This window comes from Melanerpes formicivorus, unplaced genomic scaffold (genome assembly GCF_026170545.1).
Source record: "Melanerpes formicivorus ecotype bairdi unplaced genomic scaffold, bMelFor1.0.p_v2 SCAF_16, whole genome shotgun sequence".
NCBI lineage: Eukaryota > Metazoa > Chordata > Aves > Piciformes > Picidae > Melanerpes > Melanerpes formicivorus.
This window is the reverse complement of record NW_027142368.1, coordinates 14,342,815-14,365,273: the sequence shown is the minus strand read 5'-3', so window position 1 is coordinate 14,365,273 and position 22,459 is coordinate 14,342,815. Positions and strand designations below refer to the sequence as shown.

Below are 22,459 nucleotides of genomic sequence, written 5' to 3'. Positions count from 1 at the left end.
CATGAAAATACTTGGCTGTGGTGGCAAGAAGTGATGGTGGGGGGAGGTGGCAGCTCCCTGTGGTGGTGGCCCCACAAAATCACAGAATGGCAGGCATTGGTAGGGCCCTTTGGAGATCATCCAGTCCAGCCCTTCTGATAAAGCAGGGGCACCCACAGCAGCTTGCCCAGAATCACAATGTCCAGGTGGGGTTGGATGCTCTCCAGAGAAGGAGACTCCACAACCTCTCTGGGCAGCCTGCTCCAGGACTCCCAACAGCTTCACAACAAAGAAGCTTTTCCTCCTGTTCAGATGGAATGTCCTGAGCTGTAGAGCCTGTGCCTATTGTCCCTTATCCTGTACTAGGCAGCACTGAAAAGAGCCTGGCCCCACCCTTTAGTTACTGATCAGCATTGAGAAGATCCTTTCCCAGTCTGCTCTTCTCCAGGCTCAACAGCCCAGGGTTCTCAGCCTTCCCTTTTCACAGAGATGCTCCAGGCCCCTCAGCATCTTTGTAGCCTCTACTGGACTCTCTTCTGTATTTTCTTGCCTCTGTTGAACTGAGAAACCCAGAGCTTGACCCAGGACTCCGGATGTGGCCTCCATAGGACAGAGTAGAGGAAGAGGAGACAACTCTGCTCAGTGCCTCGTGACCCTTGTGATGAGGCAGGCAGCTGGGTCCTTGCTCTTCACAGGTTTAAATGGGGAATGGAGGAGCTGGTGTTTCACACAGAGTGTGACTCTGCAGGATGGTTAGAAACAGCTCCCTGGGCTCCCAGAGCAGCTTTCATCTTGTTCTGAGCACTGCTGAAATGCTGTCAGTGATAGCAGCTAGCAGGCTGCTCCTCTGCTGACACAGGGTTTGGCTATTGGTCTCCTTGGGAATGGCAGAGAGCCTTGTGAGCAGCCAGGATGTGATGCTGGTCCAGCTTCTTCTCCTGCCAGTGGTGGGTTTGGTATCCTGGGTCACTGCACAGGGTCGCATTTCCCCATGTGTGTTGTGAGTCTGCAGCTATTTAGTGCAGGGAGAGGCTTCCTCAGCAGGCTCAGTGTCTGGACCCAAGTTTTCCTGCTGAGGGCTCTCTGGGTCTGGGCTCTCTGGGTCTGGGCTCTCTGGGTCTGGGCTCTCTGGGTCTGGGCTCTCTGGGTCTGGGCTCTCTGGGTCTGGGCTCTCTGGGTCTGGGCTCTCTGGGTCTGGGCTCTCTGTCATGTGAACACAGTCACCTATGAAACCTCTTCTGAAGTTTCTGTGTGCAGAAGGTTGAGGAATTGGCCTCACGTTGGGCCAGAGGAATTGGATATTAGGACAAAATTTCTGCCCCAAAAGGGTTGTTAAGTCCTGGAACAGTGGTAGAGTCCCCATCCCTGGAAGGATTTCAGATCTGTGTATATGTGGTGCTGAGTGACATGGTTTAGTGGTGACCTGGCAATGCTGGGTTAATAGTCAGATTTGATGATCTGAAAGGTCTCTTCCAGCCTAAATGATTTGATGATTCTATGATTTAAGCAGGTCCCTTGAAGGGACAGGTGCCCTGCCCTTGGGGTACCCGCTGTCAGTTCATGGGCTGGGAGTTGAAAGGATGGAGCACTGCTGATGCCTGGAGGGGGTATTGCTCCTGAGGTTATTCTTTTGCCAGCCACCATGAGGCTTATCTTCTGCAAGAGCATTAACTCGTGTGTGATGCCTTGAGAAGCACTTTGACCTGTGCTGGGAGAGTGCCTTTCACTGCTTTATTAAAAAGGGAAAGTTGTTGTGATGGAAAACAGGTCTGGTGAGGAGCTGCTGAGGGAGCTGGGGTTACTCAGCCTAGAGAAAGGGAGGCTGAGGCCTTCTGGCTCTCTACAGCTCCCTGAAAGGAGGTTGGAGCCAGGTGGGGGTCAATCTCTTCACACAAGTCACAACTGAGAGGCCCCAAGTTGCACCAGGAGAAGTTTAGGTTGGATATTAGAGGAAAGTTCTGAACTGAAAGGGTTCTCAAGCACTGGAATAGTTTCCTAATGGAGGTGGTTGAATCCCCATTCCTGGAGGTGTTGAAAAGGCACAGAGATGTGGTGCTGAGGGACATGCTTTAGCATCAGACTTGCTAGAGTTAGACAGTGGTTGGACTTGATGATCTTGGAGGTCTTTTCCAACTGAAATGATTCCAGATTGCAGCTAAATGCTTCTGTATAGGGCCAAATGAACTTTGAAGCAGTACCTGGAATTGTTTTTCTCTCTCCTGAGGGTGGTTGATGTCAGTGTGCAATGACACATCTATCCCAGTAGGGATCAGGCTGTGGGGGTTGGGGCTTGGTGCTCCCCACCTGAGGTCCCCACTGCTGGATTCCCTCTCTCCTCCCATCCCTCAAGCTTTATTTGGCCTTTGGCGTGCTGCTCATCAGGGAGTGTTCCTCTGCAGCTTGTTTTCAATGTCCACAGTGTTGTGAGGCTGGTAACTATAGGCACCAGCGGGGAATTTCACCCTGGCCAGCAGCTCTATTAATAGGCACTGCTGGAAGGTGATGGAGGCTGCGCTGTTGGGAGCGGGACAGGGGCTGTGTGCTGCTCTCTTCCTCCTCCTGCCTGTGAGCTCTTCCCAAACAACCCCTCTGCAATTCCTGGGCAGGCTGAGCCTTGCCTGCAAACTTTCCAGCCCGATCTTTGGTGGCCATTGAGCGTGAGGGCAGCAGAAACACTTCACCAGCATTCCAAGAAGAGTCCTCTCCATCGCCAGGGCTTGTGAGTGCCTGCGTCGAGCTCGGCAGAGAAGCTTTTGTGTTTTGTGGCTGTCAAACTGCAACCACATTGGTCTAATTTAAGTCACTTCCCTTGCTCACATCCCCTGCAAAAAGTCCTGTGAGGTTTCTGAGGTGTTGGTGCTGCAGGGCATCCCGCAGCACACACCTACAAACAATGTGGGGGTGGTCTGTAGTGCTTCTGGCACTAAAATGTCAGGCGAGTTTTGGGGGTGAAATCACACCATCTTAACATGAAGGCTGTCACAGCATCCACACAAAGTCCCCAGGCTTACAGGATCACAGAAGGGAGCTCTGGGGATAACCTAGTCTAACTCCCCTGCTAAAGCAGAGTCACCCACGGCAGGCTGCCCAGGATCACAATGTCCAGGTGGGCTTGGAGTCTCTGCGGAGAAGGATTTGGGTTTGTGGGCTTCTCTTCACCTCTCGGCCCCTTACTTCATGCCCAGCCCTTTCAGCACTTCCAGAGGGCCTGTTTGTAGTAGAAAAATAAATTCAGCTTCTGCTTTCCAGGAAGTGAGGTGCAGGGTGTGGGCAGGCTCGCTGCTGACTGTACACATGTGCCTGCCACCAACGGTTACTTCTCCTCATCTGCCTGCCTGGGTCCTCAAGATGGAAGTGCAGAACCTGCTAGGTCCTAGCACCCACCTGGCAGTGGCTTGAGTTGCCCTTCCAAAGGGATTTCCACCAAGTTGTGGATCTTGAGCTCCTCACTTCTTTCCCCATTCGTGCTGAGTGCAGGGACAGGGTGATGCTCCCCAAGGAGGTAGTTGCATCCCCATCCCTGGAGCTGTTAAAAGATGCAGAGGTGTGGTGCTGAGGGGTGTAGTTTAGCATCAGGCTTGGCAGAGTTAGAGAATGGTTGGACTTGATGATCTTAAAGGTCTTTTCCAACCAACATGATTCTGTGATCCTGTGTTCCATTATTTAGGCTGCCTACATGGGAGAGCAGGATCCCTGCCCCTCTGCCCAGGGACTGGCAAATGACCTGGCAGCAGAAGGTACAACCCCAAATGGGCAATTCTTTCCTGGCTGCACCACGGGCATCTCACAACATGAGATGCTTCACCTTTGGCAAGCTCTTTCATCCTTCTGTACCCTGGTTCCCCACACCTAGAAGGAAGAGTGGGGTTGGTTTTATCCTCTCTTGGCTGCTTTGTATGTCATGCTGTAGAGGAGCTGTGGGGAGCCCTGTCTGGGCTCCCAAAGCAGGGTCTGGTGCCATCCCCACAAAGGGCTCAGCCTCCAGGCAGGGTAAGGGAAGCCACAAGGCTTTTGGGGTGAAAACTTGCTAAAAGACCCTCTAATCATCTCCTAAACCAGTTAAAAACCATTGAGCTTTCTTGGCAGCATCCTGCTTCTTGTGTCTTACTGCGGTGTTCCAGAGGCGTTGCAGCATGGGCTTGGCCACTGGCATTCTTGCAGGAGGGCAGGAGCTTCTCCCAGCCCTGGAGCTGGTGTGGGTTGGGCAGCAGCATCCCAACAGCAGGTCTGGCCACGGCTGGGGGAAGCAGAGCTGCTAAAAATACAGCATTGTGAAACTGCTGGCACCTCCGCTTCCCGCCGCCGCCGGCCTGAGCCGCAGGATGTCTGCCTCCCCTTGACGTGCCCAGCAAGACACCCCACAGCCAGGACTCCTTCCTCCTCCTCCTCCCTGCCAGGAAACCTCTGTCAGAGAGGGATGGCAGCTGGAGGAAAAGGGCTGGGGGCAGTGGAAGGGAGGGGGGTGATGCACTTCCTGGAATACATAAGTGTCTGGGCAGTAGCAGACGAGGGTGAGGGCAGCTTGGATTTGGGGTTCCCCATGTTAAAGGGGGAACAGGCTGCTCCTTGCACCCCTAAATGATGGGAATTTCTCAGGGAGGGGAGGAGTGGCTGAGCTGTGCAAGATTGGCTTGTTCCCTTGTTGCCACACAGCTGGAATCTGGGGAATTTTAGGGTGAATGGCACAGAGCTGGATCTGGGGAATTTTAGGGTGAATGGCACAGAGCTGGAATTTGGGGAATTTTAGGGTGAATGGCACAGAGCTGGATCTGGGGAATTTTAGGGTGAATGGCACATCAGTCAGCTGTGCACAGTGGGTGGGGCAGCAAACTGGGGCTGTGGACCGACCACCATCACAGTGCCACCCCAACCCCTCTCAGGAGGGTGCTGAGGGGCTGCCTCTTCCCCCTACCAGGCAGAATTTGATGCGGGTTTCTCCCTGCCTTCTTCCCTGCAAAAAGCAAGCCCTGGGCAGGCAGGATCCAGCTGGAAACGTCTGGCTGTCTGTGGAAGAAGCAATAAATCTCTGGAAGCTGGAAAACAGTGGTGAAGAGGAGATGCCGGAGCTGGCTGCGCCACCTCTGCTGTGCTGGCTGCTCGGGGAGTGATCTCCAGGGAGGGCCCTGGCCTGGTGATGCCAGGGCAGACTACAGGGACTGGCTGCCTTTGGGCTTCCAGTGGATTTTTGAAGGGGCAGGGAAGACAGAGGAAGTCTTATTCTCATCAAGAGGTCGATTCCTTTTGACTTTTAGGGAATGAGTCTGTGGAGTTCTATTTTATCTTATGTAGTCAAAGACACAGAAAAGTGCAGGTGGAGGGTGGCAGCAGAACAAGAGCTTAAAAGCACTGCAGAGCAAAGGAAAGGGCAAGGCTGTAAAAGCAGCTGAGAAAGTAGGGTTTAAAATGCTGGGAAATAATCTGGATGCTCAGAGTCTGAGCAGTTGCTGGTTTCAGTGGCCTCCACTTCTACAGGCTAGGGTTGCTCTCTTCTCCCAGGCAACCAGCACCAGAACAAGAGGACACAGTCTCAAGCTGTGCCAAGGGAGGTTTAAGATGGATGTTAGGAATTTCTTCCCAGAAAGAGAGATTGGCCATTGGAATGTGGTGCCCAGGGAGGTGGTGGAGTCACCATCCCTGGAGGTGTTTAAGAAGAGACTGGATGGGGTGCTTGGTGCCATGGTTTAGTTGATCAGAGGGTGTTGGGTGATGGGTTGACTCGATGATCTCAAAGGCCTTTTCCAACCTGGTTAATTCTATTCTATTCAATCACCTTTAGACTGGGCTGGGGAGGTTGGCTCGTGGAAAGCAGGTCAGAGTGTGATGCACCTCTGGTGGCGCTGAAGTTCCAGCTTTAGGTTGTTGCTTTCACTCAAGCAGTCCCTCAGATTTTCAACAGAGAGCTGTTCTGGGTGCTCAGGCTGTATTGGGAACAAGTGGTGGCCTCAGCCTCTGAGACAAGCTGAGGGAGCCCAGAGCCATGAGGTGACCTGCATGAGACCAAGGATCCCTGCACAGGGAGGAGGGAAAAGGGATCTCTAATGTATGAGGATATGCAGCCTGGAGACCAGCAAGGTGCTGCTGCCAGTGGCTGGCGCTCCTCTGGCTCTCATGTGGGCAAAGAGCAGTGAGTGCAGGGTGGGGAGGGAAGAAAAACCCCAAGCTGGTACCTGGAACAAGTAAATGTGTTGAAAATGAGGTCATCCCAAGAAAGGGGCAGTGGGAAGCAGGGTTACTGTGGTGAAGTGGCAAGGTTTTCTCCCTCTTGCCTTTCCTTTGAGAAGAAGGATGCCTTAATTCCGTTCCATGCCTCTTGGTGCCGGAGGCATGCATGGTTTTCATGGAAAAAGTTACTCACTGTAGCCCAAAGCCTGTTTCCATTAGCAAGGGAGCACTGCTTTCTCTTCAGAGATCCAGCTGCTGTAGGATTAAAACTTCCATTTGGAGTTCCTGTGTGCTGCATTACAAAAGCAAAGGGAGTCAAGCAGCCCGGGAGAGACCCAGGACGTTCCTGGGGTGCCTTTGGGCTGTACTGGGAGCATCTGGAGGTGGTTCAGCTGGCTGCTGGAGGCAAACCTCACTACTGGGCAGGAGGTTGGAGGAGACTGTCCTTTCAGCTGACTCTCCCAAATGGCTCAGGAATACTCTGAGGGTAGCTTGCAGCCTGATTTTGGTTCCATGCTGAATGGTTTAGGGCAACTTTGACTGAAAGTCAGCAGCTGCTCTTCATGCTGCTGTCACCCCAAGAGGTGCTGGGGTGAGTGCTGCTAGGCATGAAGGGCAGCATGCTGGTGCAGAGCAATGTTTCTGTGCAGGGGGAAAACCAAACCAACAAGGGCTGCAGCCTTTTTGGGTTTTTAACCCATCTCAGCCAGCCCAGAAACCCAAATCTCTTTGGGGGTCTCTTTCTTCTTCCCTCCTTTAAGAGTGGCACCGATGTATTTGGGGACATTCTCCTTCTCCCAAGAGGATAAGCACAGGCTTCATTATGCCCTCAGATAACGAAAGAGCCATGGCAGGCAGGATTTGGGTAACTTTCTGCATAAGCCACGAGCTGCCTTATTTGGAGCTGGGTTTGAGCACGGGCTGGCTTTTGTGACATTTCTCCCCAGCCAGTGTTTGGAGAACCTCGGGCTCTCTCGAGTCTCAGAGAGAGATGAGGGACTCTGCCAGCAGGGAAAATGCATGAGCTGCTGTGGGACAAGTTGTCAAAGGCTGATTATTTGGTTTTGGTGGCAAACTGGGGGACAGCTTGTAGAATCTGCTGTGGGGAGAGGTGAGGATTTTCTCTTCCCCCTCCCTAGTGAGCAGAAAAGCTCTGAGGTCAACTTGCCCTGAGGGTTTTGCGCAGTTTGTGTGGTTTTGCCCCAGCTTTGAGGTGAGAAATCTCTTGGCTGGGATTTGCCAGGAATGAGCAAGGAGGCAAAGCTCCTTTAGCTTAGAGGAGTCTGAGAGGTGACCTCATCAATGTTTATACATATGTAAAGGGTGAGTCCTGAGAGGATGGAGCCAGGCTCTGCTGGGTGATGCACACTGACAGGACAAGGGGCAGTGGTGGAAGCTGAGGCATAGGAAGCTTCATGTAAATAGGAGGAAAAACTTTCTCACTGTGAGGGTGACAGAGCCCTGGCACAGGCTGCCCAGGGGCATTGTGGAGTCTCCCTCTCTGGAGATATCCAAAACTCACCTGGATGTGTTCCTGTGTAATCTGGTGTAGGTGATCCTGCTCTGGCAGGGGGGTTGGACTAGAGGATCTTTCGAGGTCCTTTCCAGCCCCTGAAATTGATTCTGTGAAACCACCAGCTGAGGCCCCAAGGGGCAAAGCCAGGCTCCCACCAATGGAGTGTGCTGCAGATCCCAGTCCTTGTGTGTGAGGCTGTGCTGTGCTTGCACAACTGGGAACTTTGCACTGCTACTGGGCAAAACTCTCTTAATTTTTAATGTGACCTTCGTGGTGTCTCTCCTGCCTGGCTCAGACCCTTTTAGATAAATTGCTGTTTCTGCTTCTGTGCTCTTTGGTAGTTCTCTTCTCTTCTTGTTTTTTTGAGATGAAAGGCTTTGAGGATTTAGGACACTTGAAATTAAATCAGCATTCGAGCAGGAGCCTCCCTCCCTTCGTAGGAGTGATGTTAAATTCTGAGGGGTTGGGGTTTTTCCTCCACATGTGTGTTCATTTTATTATAGAATAGAATAGAGTTAACCAGGTTGGAAGAGACCTTTGAGATCATCAAGTCCAACCTATCACCCAACACCATCTGATCAACCAAACCATGGCACCAAGCACCCCATCCAGTCTCCTCCTAAACTCCTCCCTGGGCAGAACATTTCAACAGCCAATCTCTCTTGCTGGGAAGAACTTCTTCCTAACATCCAGCCTAAACCTCCCCTGGCACAGCTTGAGACTGTGTCCTCTTGTTCTGGTGCTGCTTGCCTGGGAGAAGAGACCAACACCCTCCTGGCTACAGCCTCCCTTCAGGTAGCTGTAGAGAGCAATAAGGTCTCCCCTGAGCCTCCTCTTCTCCAGGCTAAGCAACCCCAGCTCCCTCAGCCTCTCCTCACAGGGCTGTGCTCCAGACCCCTCCCCAGCCTCGTTGTCCCTCTCTGGACATGTTCAAGTGTCTCAATGCCCTTCTTAAATTGAGGGACCCAGAACTGGACACAGGACTCGAGGTGTGACCTAACCAGTGCTGAGCACAGGGCAGAATGACTTCCCTGCTCCTGCTGGCCATACTATTCTTGATGCATGCCAGGATGCCATTTGCCCTCTTGGCCATGTGGGCACACTTCTGGCTCATGTTCAGCCTACTATCAACCAGCACCCCCAGGTCCCTTTCTGCCTGGCTGCTCTCAGCCACTCTGACCCCAGCCTGTAGCACTGCCTGGGGTTGCTGTGGCCAATGTGTAGAATTTTGGGTTTCCCCTCATGGTTTTAAATGGAAGAGAGGTGTCCTGGAGGACACAATGAGTCCTGCTGGAATTGCTCTGGCTCAAGTTCTGTTCAGTGACACCTTCCCTGCTGCTGTGACCCTGAACTGCTCCTGTCCTCTGCAGCCATTCTCAGCACTCCCCTGAAAGAGAAAACAGTGGGGAAGTCAGTCAGAAAACTTCCTGGGTTTTAGGCATAAATATTCCTGTGGTAAGCTGAGCTGGTGTACCTTGTGCAGAACATCTCCCATGCTTGCCCTGGGAGCTCTGTCATTGTGTCTGTGCACACGTGTGTGTGTGTGTGAGCATGCTCTGCTCTTCTGTGTCCAGCTCTGGTGTCCCCAGCATAAGGACACACAGCTGTTGGAGCACGCACAGAGGGAAGTGACAAGGATAATCTCAGGGCTGGAGCACCTCTGCTATGAGGATAGGCTGAGGGAGCTGGGGCTGTTCTGCCTAGAAAGGAGAAAGCTCTGGGGGGAACCTTACAGCTGCTGAACAATACCCAAAGGGATCCTGCAGAGGAACTTTTCATCAGGCTGTCTAGCAACAGGACAAGGGGGAATGGTTTGAAGCTGAGGGAGAGTAGGTTTAGACTGGATCTTAGGAAGAAGTTCTTCAGTATGAGGGTGGTGAGACTCTGGAACAGACTACCCAGTGAGGTTGTGGATGCCCCCTCCCTGGGGGCATTCAAGGCCAGGCTGGATGAGCCAAGTCTAGCTGGGAGGCATCCCTGCTCATGGCAAGAAGGTTGGAGTAGATGATCTCTAATGTCTCCTCCAAACTAAGCCATCCAAGGATTCTATGACAGCAACACAGGTAGGGAAGTGCTTTCAGCCTTCTCAGCTTGCAGAGCTGCTCAGCTCTGAGCATCTTCATGGTCACCTCCAAAAGTGGTGTGGCTGTTTCTTGGCCTGAGCCATGGCATTGCTCTGCTCCAATCCCTGTGTTAGGGCATTAGGGAAAGCTTATGTGCTGGGGGAAAAGGAAAGCATGTTCTCAGCTCACATCCCACCTCTTGAGACCTGTGTTATGGGTTCCTCTTCTGCTGTGTTGTGCAATGAACTGAGTAGTGGCTACAGGGGTTCCCTTGCTCGTGAGACACCTTGGCAGAAGACCAGGCATGAATCAAAGTGATGTTGCGAGGGCAGCCAGTGTGAATCCCTCTGTCCCCTCCTGATCTGGGACATCCCTGAGACCCACAGGGAGTGGAGTAGTGGGACAGAACAGAAAGATGCTGCTGGAAGTGTTACCAGGTCCCACTGAGCGTGGTTCCTTAGTCATGCTTGTCTCTGCTTTCTCCCCAGCTCGCTGGAGGCATCATCCTGGGAGTGGCCCTGTGGCTCCGGCATGACTCACAGACCACGAATATCCTCTACCTGCAGCTGGGTGACAAGCAGGCCCCCAACACCTTCTACGTGGGTAAGTAGGTCTGAGGCTGCTGGCATTGCCATGTGGGTGTCATGCCCTGAAGTGGGGGTGGGGTGGGACTTCAGCGTGCTCAAAAGCATGTTGGACTGAAAATACCTTCCACTCCCTTCTGTGCTCCCTGGAATATCCCACGCTGTGCCCTGAGGTGCAGGCTGTGGCCCAAGGGTAGGATCCAGGATTGCTGTGGCTCAAAGTGCCAGAGCCATGTGGTGGCCTGGCAGGCTTTCTGTGGTGCCATCAACCCACAGCAGGCTCGGGAGGAGGGGGGCTCTCTTTGGAAGGGTGTCTCCTTTCCTCTCCACAGAGATGTGAAAGTAGCTGTTGGAGTGGCTGGCAGTGGAAAGTGGAGCTGGGTGAGCTCGTGACTCATGTTCTCCAGGAGGGCAGGTGGAGCCTCTCTGTGTTATGGTTAAGCTTAGCAGGAGTTTTATTAACTTGACAGCACACTGGCTTGCTGGAGGATGAAAACCCCTGGGCTTGCCCTACTCTCCCTCATGGAGGAGCGGCTTGCAGGAGGAGCTGGCTGCCAGGCAGGGGCTGACTTGGGAGTGCAAGCTGCCGGGGCAAGGAGCCATCTGATCCAATGTCATGCTCTCACCTCTAGCTGGAATTACCTTCTGGATTTCCCTGCTTGCCCATGGAGCAGCATACCTGCCCCTTCTCCCTGGCTGTGCTGGCTTACAGGAGGCACACACACACTGTAAATAGCGCTGGGTGTTCCTCTCTTGCTGTCTTCCCTCCCCTGCCTCACACCCAGAGCATTTCCCCTGTGTAGTTTTCAGTTGTAAAAAGACAAAAGGGAACTTTTAAGCAATTAAGCTCTCTCCTTTCCAAGACCCAGCCCAAACATCTCCTTCCTTTTAGGGGCCAGCAACTGACATCTCCCTAGTTAACACATTTCTCCCCAAACCTGGGGGACCTGGAGCACAGGGACTGTCCCCTCCCCTCCTGCTCCTTGGGCATCTTTCACTCTTCCACCCTTTTTTTTTGGTTCCTGTCTTTGCCCTCAGCCTTTGCTGTTCAGAAGGCAATGAGGAATGGGCCACAGATCCCCACCAGCACGCTGCCTTTGAGGCCCATCAGCAGGCCAGGATTTGAGCCTGGCTGCCTTTTTGAAGTTGCATTCAGCAACAGATCAGCCCTGGATTCCTTCTGGCAGCTGTAATTTCCATGCAGTAATAACAGCAGAGCATTTCTTTCAGCTGCTGCCTCTCCCAGCCAGCCTCTGGAGTCTGAAGACTGGGGTTTCTTGTTTCTTTTTTTCTCTTTCTTTTCCTTTTTTCCCCTCCCTCCTCCCTCCCCCCTTCCCAGTACAACTGATACTCCCTCCTTTTTCTCCTCTGGCATCCAAGATACACATGCACACAATGTTCCTGCTTTGGGATTGGGAACCTTTCTGGGCTTGGCCTCCAGATCTGCCTTGTTTAGTTTTTTTTGGGTTTGTTTTGGTTTTTTCCCCCCCTTGCAAACCATTTTTTGCTGTCTGGCACAGGATGCTGGTCCCAGGATCTGTCAGGAGGCTTTTAAAAGGGCAGCCAGGCTTTGCTGCGGCGCTGCAGGACAGGGGGAAGCAATAAAACCTCTCAGAGGAGGAAAACTGTCACTGTAGGATTTGTCCTGAGGGAGGAGGAGTGGGAAAGCAGCGCTCTTGGGGTCTCCTGGCTTCTCTCAGTGTCCCAGAGTTGGAGGTGTTTTGTTAAAGGCTCTGTGTGTGTGTGTGTTACAGGAGGGGAAGAACAATCAACACAGCTGGGTGGGGTGTGGGATGCGATGGCATTGGGGGAGCAGGAGGAGGATGTGAGTAGCAGGGCAGCCAGGGGGCTACCAGACATGATGCTTCTCTGCCCTCAGCCTGTGGCAGGAGAGGAGCACTCCTTGCTCTCAGTGACAGCCACAGCAGCTGCTCTTGCAGCTTCCCTGGGCACAGGCAACTGTTCCCCTGCTCTCCTCTCCAGCCCATCAAGGAGAGAGCTCCTGGGTTGGGGTTTTGTCCCCCCCAACCCTTTGGCACTGCATCTACTGAGCTGTCTTGTGGGCTGGCTTGGGAGGTTGTTAAATGGGCTCTTGTTCACGAGGTTTTCCTCAGTGCAGCTTGCAAACCATCTGAGCCCCTAACCACTTGTTGCAGCCTTGGCTTTTGGCACTTTGATTTTGGCTGTGGACACAACGCTCCAGCAACTGGCAAGTTAACTGCTTCAGTGCTGGGGAAAGCAGGCAGTAGCAGGGGCTGGGGGTGGCTGGAGCACTGTGGCTTTGTGACCATAAAGGAAAACAGTTGCTCTTCACCTGAGCTAGGCTCATGGTCTAATATGCATTTATTTGCTCTGTTTGTAGTTGAAAAACTGAAATCCTTCCTGTCCTTGTCTTTAGGCTGGGCAAGGTGTTGATAGCAGGTCAGAAAATGCCCTTCCAGACAGCCTAGAGCCATTGCTAAGTTGGATGTTAACAACTGGTTAACCACTTCTCAGCTATGGATTGACCCTACATGTAAATTCTCATGAGAAAACCAAACAAACAAAACCCACCAAAAACCACCAACCAAAACTGTGATTCAGGGAGTTCTGAGAGCTGTGGGAAAAGGCTGAGCTGCTCCAGCACAAACTGGAACAGCCTGATCTCTCACCAGTCAGTTGGTGCTGTGGTGTCCCTGGTTTTAGGAGCCCCTGGGGATCCTGAAGAGGCCAGGGACACTGGACTTGCTGCTGTTGTTCCATTTCAGTGGGATGATAGTGAATCATAGAATCACCAAGGTTGGAAAAGACCTCAAAGATCATCAAGTCCAAGCTGCCACCCAAGACCCCATGACTACTACACCATGGCACCAAGTGCCACGTCCAGTCCCCTCTTGAACACCTCCAGGGATGGTGACTCCACCACCTCCCTGGGCAGCACATTCCAATGGCTAACAACTCTCTCTGGGAAGAACTTTCTCCTCACCTCCAGCCTAAACTTCCCCTGGCACAGCTTGAGACTGTGTTCTCTCATTCTGGTGCTGTTTGCCTGGGAGAAGAGACCAAGCCCCTCCTGGCTACAACCTCCCTTCAGGTAGTTGCAGAGAGCAAGAAGGTCTCCCCTGAGCCTCCTCTTCTGCAGGCTAACCAACCCCAGCTCCCTCAGCCTCTCCTCGTAGGGCTTGTGCTTGAGGCCTCTCCCCAGCCTCGTTGCCCTTCCCTGGACATGTTCAAGTCTCTCAATGTCCTTCTTAAACTGAGGAGCCCAGAACTGGACACAGTACTCAAGGTGTGGCCTAATCAGTGCAGGGCAGAATGACTTCCCTGCTCCTGCTGGCCACACTATTCCTGATGCATGCCAGGATGCCATCGGCCTTCTTGGCCACCTGGGCACACTGCTGGCTCATGTTCAGCATTGTGCCAAGGCAAAGCCAGGTCACCCATCCTTCAGGGATCTGGTTATGTGATGCCTGGAGATGACTGCTGTGCACAACACGCTTCCAGCAGGGTGGGGACAAAAGCCTCAGCTGTCGTTGGCCTTAAAATCCTGGCCTCTGGAAGCTTACGTTCCCCCTGTGCCTGTGTGCTGGAACATCTCCGGATGCTCAGCCCTGCTCCCTTTCCCTTTCCTCGCTGCCTGGCCGGCAGCGGAGCGGAGCAGCCGGATGGTCCCAGCTTTGGGCTTGCCTGCCAGGTCCAAAATAGGAAATGTGCCTCCAGCTGCTCGCAGCAAGTGACAGGGTGACACGACCCGTGGCTCTAATTAGCTCAGCCCTGGGAGCGGGGCCAGCCGCCAGGAAGAGTGCAGAGGCATCCCAGGCTGGGGTGTGGCTCCCTCTCTAGCTCTGGGGGTCAGGAGGGGGTTGGGTTTGCTTCTGCCTAGGCTTTTTGTGTTTGATGAGCAAATCCTATCTTGGGAGTGTCTTTTCTTGGAGCATGGTGGCAATGGGGGCCCTTGGGAAGGGGTCTGGAGCACAGCCCTGTGAGGAGAGGCTGAGGGAGCTGGGGTGGTTTAGCCTGGAGAAGAGGAGGATCAGGGGAGACCTTCTTGCTCTCTACAACTGCCTGAAGGGAGGTTGTAGCTGGGTGGGGGTTGGTCTCTTCTCCCAGGCAACCAGCACCAGAACAAGAGGACACAGTCTCAAGCTGCACCAGGGGAGGTTTAGGCTGGATGTTACAAAGAAGTTCTTCATAGAAAGAGATTGGCCATTGGACTTAGCCAGCAGAAGTTTGTTTGGATGTTGTTCTGGGATGCTCTGCACTGCTGGTCACATCTGGGTCCCAGGGCAAGAGTGGCTGAAGCATCCTCCCAGGCTGTAAGAACAGCAGGCAAGCAATGGGGAAGCTCGGGCAGGCATCCAGATCCTTACCCATGCAGGGTAGGCACAGCAGCCCCTCCTGAGGCCAGCAAAGCCTGATGACAGCCCTTCCAAAAACCCTGAGGACATCCACAAGAGCTTGGCAGCCACGGATGCTGCCCTGACTTCAAGGACAGGCGCTCGGCTGCACCTGTGGTTCCACTCGGAGGCGGACTCCTTTGTCAGAAAGACTTCAAAGCATCCCTGTGTTTTCTGGCCCACTTCTTCCAGCCTGTGTGACAAGCAGCTTGAACTCATTTCCAGAGCAGAAATCATTGTCCTGGATTCTGTTTGTGCAGAGCAGGAGGCTGTGGTTCACCTTGTTAGAGAGCCTGTGTTCCCATTAGCCAGGCTCCCCTCCAGTGCTGCTGCAGAATGCTCACCACCTCCAATCAGCCCCAAGCCATCACTGCCTACAGCTCTCCCCACTTCTACCCCACAGCCTTTGCTGCCTGACCTGCTTAGGAGCTGGATCTACAATCCCTGTCCTGGCTGCTGAGGAAAAATAACCCCCAAAATTAACTCCCAGCCTGTTGCTTGTCTATCAGAGCAGTGATACCCAGAGGACAATGGAGGCAGCCTCAGCAGACACGTTTAACCCTGTCCCAAACATTATACCCATAGAGCTATAGAATCAACCAGGTTGGAAAAGACCTTTGAGATCCTCAAGTCCAACCTATTACCTAATACCTAACACCTCCTGACAACTAAACCATGGCTCCAAGTGCCACATCCAAGCCTTTTTTGAACACCTCCAGGCACGGGGACTCCACCACCTCCCTGGGCAGGACAATCCAATGTCCCTGCTGACTGCAAGGCAGTTGGACTGGATGACCCTTAAAGGTCCCTTCCAACCCAAACCAGTCCACAATTCCATGAAAGGGCTGGAGAGAAGAGCATAAGAGGCTGGTCTCTGTGTCCTGGAATAAACAGTGGTGAAAAACCACCTCCAGCTTTGGCGTGAGGCGCTGCAGCGATCCCTGTGGATGCACACGGCTGGTTCAGCACTGGGCTCTTCTCTCATCCATTTGTGCTCCTTCAGGGCTCCATATGTTGGTGGTTTGCTGGTAGAGAGGCAAGCTGTGGCCAGGCTTGCGTGCTTGGAAGGGGAAACCAAGTTTGCATTTGGCCTCAAACCACAGGGAGCAAAAGGGAGGCCTGGCAAAACGATCTCTAGGTGGCCCTCGCTCTAAATGAGAGCACCTGGATTTTTCTGCCTGGGAAACACAAACTTATTTGCAGTGCAGGGCAAGTTAATTATTTAATCCCCTACAGAAAAAAAGAGGCTGAGATTTCCTGGCTCTGGATTTTTCCTCCAATCACTGTCAGGTCAACTCCTTCAATAATGGTGGAATGCTTTTTGAAGCAGCAGTGCTGAGGTAGAGCACTTTGTCAGCCCTTCCCTCAAGTATCTGGCTTACCTCATACAGATGTGACAATACAAGCCAGTCTGGTTTTTCTTTCTTGCTTGCCTTTTGTTGTTGTTGTTGTTGTTGTTGTTCTTTTTTTAACCTAAAATTCATTGGGTTTATTAAGACAAAAGAAACAAAGCAACTTGTGGTTCGTTGCAGCTCACTCTGTCTTGCACCACGAGCAACTCCTGCCACTCATTTACTAACATTAGTGAAGACTTAAGGCCACACGTTGGTGGCATCAAGGTGTTTGGGGTTCATATCTGTCTGGCTGCAAATAATGTAGTTCTCCTCCTCCTCCTCCTTTGTCCCCTCTCCAAGCTGGCTTTGCCACCAGGGACCTGTGCCAAAGAGGGCTTCTTGCTCTTTTAGAGCTGGCTCAAACCAGCTGCTTTGAAAACCTGCCATATGTTCAGGCATGCAAAGGCCACCAGAAACTTTCTGCTGGGACTTGGGTTGTGTTGCTAAGTGAGACCCCCCGGGTGTGCAGAGATGTTCAGGCTCAGGCAGCAGAGGATGGGCCAGTATGTTCCAAGCTGGGTCTCCTGTGATGCACCCCCATTCCAGTCCTGGAGGTGGTCAGCTCCTGTGGGCACAGTGCTGCTGCAAAACTCAAGCCTTCTCCCAGAGTTTCCTGGGTAGGTAGAAGAGACCTGAGTGTGGCATCTCAGCATGGAGTTGGGTGTGGGTGTGCACACCAGGACATTGTTTGGAGTCTTCTCTACCTCCCCTTTGCTTTCTTGACAGAGGTGTCCTTTACTTCCTTTTTGCCTTGCTCTTGCACACAAGGGCATACAGAGCCTTGGATCTCCCCATGTGAGCTGGCAGCCCCAGGAGAGCTCTCTGTGTTTTGTGATGCTGTTGCTCCATCTGGAAGTCGTTAGGAGCCATGGAGCAGCGATGTTGTTCTTGGGAGAGGGGGTGGAGAGGAATGGAGGGGCTTCCCAGTTGTCATCTTGCAGCAAACCCTCTTTTTCCACTCTCAAGAACATACTCTCAGCTCTGCTGGCTCAATTCCAGCGGGCAGCTGGAGAAAAAGGTCCAGGAGGCCCTCCCTTGCTGGGTGGCTGGCACAGCCAGCCCTTTCCTACTCCTACACTATCTTAGAGGGACTTTCCACTCCCTACCTGTACCTTGCCCTGTAGTCACAAGGAAGCATGTTCTGGCCAGAACTCCTTGGTATGGAGAGGGTGTTCCAGGCTTCATGGTGTGGCATAGGAAGGAATCTCCTTCCCACCACCACCTGACGGTCCCATCTCTGCCTGCAGCAGGGGTGGTGGCACACCCAGTGATGTTCAGCATCTCCAGGATGCTAGAGAGGCCAGGAGCTATGGCAGGGTAGGCACTGCAGCCCACCCTCCCTCTTTCTGAAGTTTTGCAGAACTCTTGGATGTGCAGAGTGTGCCCTGCAGCCTTTCTGTTGGGACAATAAACACAAAACCCCTTCTGCTCTCAGCCCCTTTCTAAAGCACATCCCAGGGGGAGGGCAGGCACAGCTTGGAGAGCTGCCAGGGCTTCCTGGGAAGCATGGGGTGATGAGGGGAGGGTTCTTTCTATTTTTTTCCCCCTCTCTTTGCGTTTGTTGTTGTGGTTTGGGTTTTTTTTTTCCCTTTGGAAGCATTGCCATGGTGAGCTGGGGGAAGAGACTGGCTTCCATTAGCTTAACCAGTTAAAGTTGCTGGGAGAGGATGGAAATGAGGGAGAGGGAATGCCTGTGCCTGGAGCAGCACAGCATCTCCCATGGGGATGGTGGGGCACTAGGGGAGGGCTGTGCAGGGCTGGCTCTCTCCCCTGCCCCCCTTGCTGATTTTAGAGGGACTCTGTTGTGCTCATTCCTCCTTTTTATTTGTTTTTCATCATGGCCTTTTCTTAAGTCTGGGTTTTTTATCTACTTGCCTTCCCCCCCCCCCCCCCCCTTGCTTCTCAGCAGGGACAGGACATGGATTTTACAACCCTGCAGGCACCAGCTCTGCTGCTTTAATGCCAGAGCAAGGACTGACAGGGAATGATGCTTTCTTCTAGCCCTTCCCTGCTCCCAGACTGAATAACCTGCTTCCTACCTGGCCTATAAGTGAAGGGTCCTCCATGGCAGTATGATCTGCTTGAGCCAGGAGCTAAGCTGTCTGTCTTTCCCACCTAGCACCATTCAGGGAGAAGTGCTTAATTAATATCAGGTCCCCTGGGCCTGATGTCTGGGGGCTTCCATGTGGCTGTAGCTTTAGGAGGTCCCTGCAGCTGAAAGCAGCACAGCTCTGGTTCTGTCAGGGAAGGGAGCATGATGTCTGGCTCACTGCTGCTGCTTTCTCTGATGCATCACATCCTGGTGCTCTTGAGCAAAGATCAGATCACTGCTGCTGTGCTTCTTGCTTGGAATTCAGGCAGGAGCCACAAGCTCTCTGTAACAAGGTGGTGAAGCTAAGACAGGTTGCTGCTCCTTCCTAAAGCTTTCTGGTTTAGAATCATAGCATCAACCAGGTTGGAAAAGACCTCAGAGATCCTCAAGTCCAACCTCTTACCTAACACCTCCTGACAACTAAACCATGGCTTCAAGTGCCACATCCAAGCCTTTTTTGAACACCTCCAGGGATGGTGACTCCACCACCTCCCTGGGCAGCACATTCCAGTGGCCAATTCCTTTTTCTGGGAAGAACTTTCTCCTCACCTTCAGCCTGAAGTTCCCCTGGCACAGCTTGAGACTGTGTCCTCTTGTTCTGGTGCTGGTTGCCTGGGAGAAGAGACCAACCCCCACCTGTCTAGAGCCTCCTTTCAGGTAGTTGTAAAGGTTCCATCTCAACATGAGAGGGAGGACTCCAGGTGTTACTGAAACCACACATCCCTGCAGGTCCTCCTGTGACTGCCTCACCTCTGTGATACAAGTCCCACAGATCACAGCTCGCTTCCCTGGGCAGCTGCTTGTGTGTGGCAGCTTCAGCACTGCTTCACTGCTGCCCTTTCAGAGTAGGGTGCTGGAAGCTTAGGCACCATTTGGCAGCGTTGCACAAAGGATGTGGAGGGATGTTGGTGCCCACAGTTTGAGGGAATGATTGGCTGGTTATTCCTGTTGCTGCAGGCCTGGCTTTGCCCAGGCCACCTGCTGCTGCTGTTGGAGGGAGCAGTATGGCTGCAGGTTCTGCAGCTCTCAAGCTGTGCCAGGGGAGGTTCAGGCTGGATGTTAGGAAGAACTTCTTCCCAGAAAGAGAGATTGGCCGTTGGGATGTGCTGCCCAGGGAGGTGGTGGAGTCACCATCCCTGGAGGTGTTTAAGAAGAGCCTGGCTGAGGCACCTGGTGCCATGGTTTAGTTGATTAGATGGTGCTGGGTGATAGGTTGGACTGGATGATCTCAAAAGTCTTTTCCAGCCTGGTTAATTCTGCAATACTCTGTAATATTTCCTCTTTCCACCACTCTGGTTTTATTTTGTGTTTATGGCCAGCAGCATTTCTTGGTTTAAACCCCCTGAGAAAGCTGCAGTGCAAATGAGCTGGGAAGTGGCTTGTGAAAGGCAGGTGGAGCCTGGCTGGGGCAGAGTGATGCCAGGTTGTGTGAAGCCCTAAAGGAGCAAAGACCACTTTGGTGAAGAGGTGGTCACCCAGGGTGGGCTGGCAGGAGTTAATCCCATCCCTGATGCTTACATGGTGAGGAGGTTTGTGCTGGAGAGGGTCCCCTCTGACCTTAAGGAGGATAATGTGCCACTCAGGGTGGGGATGACAGGTGCCTTGCTCACAGACACAGAGCCCAAAGCCAGGCTGGCTGTCATCCCTTCTGTCTGCCAGGAATGAAAGCTAAGATGTGTCAGGCTGCTTTCTGGGAAAAGGGCTTGGTTGTTCCTGGCTGGGCTGGGTCTGCTGTGACATAGCCCCCACAGCTGCCTGGCACCCAGGCTGGAAGCAGAGACACCCCTCCTCCCCCCCAGCAGCCCATCCCTTGAGGGGAAGGCTGGGTGTGGGAAAACAACCACCACCCAAAGCATGTGGTTGGGTGCTTTGGTTGCCTTTTATTTGCTTGTGCAGCCTGGAGCTGCAGCATTTCCACGGAGCAGCACTGCTGGCATTGGTTGTACAAGACACTATTGTTGTGTGAAACGTTTGGGGCTTGTTTTGAAACAAACTTTGGAGCAGAGTCCTGCTCTGGTGCCTCCCAGGAGGCTGAAGTGTTCTGGCCCTTGGGAACAAAAGGCAACTCCATAACAGCCACTTGTTTGTCCTGGGAATGAAGTTGGCCTTTATCCCAAAAGCCTTCCAGGGTGTTTTTTTTGTGGTGTTGTAAGTCCTTTCCCCAGCCTGGCTGCTTGTTCCTGCTGCTCCCACCCCACTGGTGGCATCCCTTGGGCTCTGGTCAGGAAACCACATGTGGTGCACATCATCTTCCCTTCCATCTTCTACCTCTTGCTCATTGCTTGCTTGGCAGTGGTGCTGGCTCTGGCAAGGAGTTTGTGAAGAATGAGCAGGAAGAGCAGCAGGAAGCCAGGACCCTGCTTGTCTGTCTGAGGTCTGCACAGCCTGGCTGAGGTGGGAGTTCAGCAAGTCAGATTTGGGGTTGGTTTACTGAAGCTCCACAAATTCCAGCAAGAAGCAAGGAGCTAAGGGGGGCTTCTATAAAACTGCAGACACCTCTGTTCCCTCTTGGGCTCCTTCATCACTGAGATTCTCACTAGGCTTCTAGCTCCTTATTTTCAGAGTAAAACCCTCCTAACCCCTTCTTAGTGGCTCTGACATTTTCCTGATGATGTCAGGATCAGTGAGACCAGTCATTCACTGGAACAACCTCCCAGGGCCTTGGTAGAGTCCCCATCACTGCAGGTTTCCAGCATCTATTTGGGCAGGGTGCTGGATGGTCTCATCCAGCCTCCATTTCCTACAAGGAGTTTGGACCAGATGATCTTTCTAAGTCCATTCCAACCTGTGCTGCTCTGTGATCTCCTTGCTGTATTTGTTCAGCCTGGAAGTTGCCTTCAGTCTTTTATTCTGAAGAATTTGAGAATAGAACCTGCCCCATCTGTGGGACTGACCTGGTGGTTGGGGTCCCTGCAGCATCATGCTGCTTGATCTGCTTGTTCCCCATCTACCTGGGTGGTTAGCATGGAAGGCGACTTAGATGTTGAAATGACTTGAACTTGGTCCCAGCCCAGCTTTTTCTTCTGTCTGCTGACCTAATGTGAGGAGAAGTCAGAAGCTGCTGCACTCAGCAATGAGCAGAGTTGATTTTCCAAGAGGGACTTGTGAGGAAGGCTCTCCAGTGGTGCCACCTAAGGCTGTAGGATGGAGAAAGCTATCATAGTATCAGTCAGGGTTGGAAGGGACCACAAGGATCAGCTAGTTCCAACCCCCCTGCCATGGGCAGGGACACCCCACACTAGATCAGCCTGGCCAGAGCCTCATCCAGCCTGGGCTTAAACACCTCCAGGGATGGGGCCTCAACCACCTCCCTGGACAACCCATTCCAGGGCTTCACCACTCTCATGGTGAAGAACTTCTTCCTCCTCACATCCAGCCTGAATCTCCCCACCTCCAGCTGGTACAGTTTGGGTTGAAAACCTAAACCAGCAGCATCACTGGCACAAGCTGGAGTGGTGGGGAATGGTTCTTGGGCATTAGCAGATTCTGGTGGCAACAGGCAGACCTTTTTTTGAGAGATCACTGCTGATCACATTGTTGTTCTTGAAACAGCAGTCATGTGGCATCCAAAAATCTCCCCTGGTCTGTCTGGAGCTTGGCAGACATCCAGCAGACAGCCTTCATTTCACAAGATGAGTTCATGCCTTCCCATCTTCCCAGGCCCCTTTGGGGGCCCCTCTGCCCTGCACATGCCCCCAGCCCACTGCTCGCCACGCTGGCTCTCTGCCTGGCTGCCACCACTGCTCCACCCTGGGGATAAAATCCCCTAATTCTGCATCAAAACTCTAGCAGCTGGCCTGAAGAAACTCTCCTGGGGGCAGGACTAGGGCTCCTTCTATACTGGATTCAGTTTTGAGCCTCTCCCTGCAAGGAGGACACTGAGGTACATGTCCAGAGAAGGACAACAATGGTTGGATGTGGCTGTGAGCAACCTGATCTAGTGAGAGGGATTCCTGCCCGTGGCAGGGGGATTGGAACTGGATGATCTTTGAGGTCCCTTCCAACCCTAAGAATCCTATGATTCTATGGTGGTGAAGGGTCTGGAGAGCAGGCATTATGAGGAGTAACTGAGGGAAGTGGGGTGGTGTAGCCTGGAGAAGAGGACACTCAGGGGAAACCTCATTGCTTTCTTCAGCTCCCTGAAAGAGGTTGTAGCAAGGTGGGGGTCGGTCGTTTCTCCCAAGTAAACAAGTGACAGGATGAGAGGAAGTGGCCACAGGCTGTGCCAGGGGAGGTTTAGGTTGGATGTAAGGAAAAGTTTCTTCCCCAAAAGGGTTGTCTAGGGCTGGAACA

General features: G+C 52.9%; 1 protein-coding gene across 1 annotated transcript in view; it reads left to right on the top strand.

Annotated features, from left to right (window-relative positions):
- The window catches only part of CD81 (CD81 molecule), a 44,772-nt gene that overhangs the window by 3,816 nt on the left and 18,497 nt on the right, over positions 1 to 22,459 (top strand). Inside the window, exon 2 of the mRNA XM_068148319.1 lies at positions 10,209 to 10,323. Coding sequence (XP_068004420.1) covers positions 10,209 to 10,323 — 115 coding nt within the window. The remainder of the gene's footprint in view (positions 1 to 10,208; positions 10,324 to 22,459) is intronic.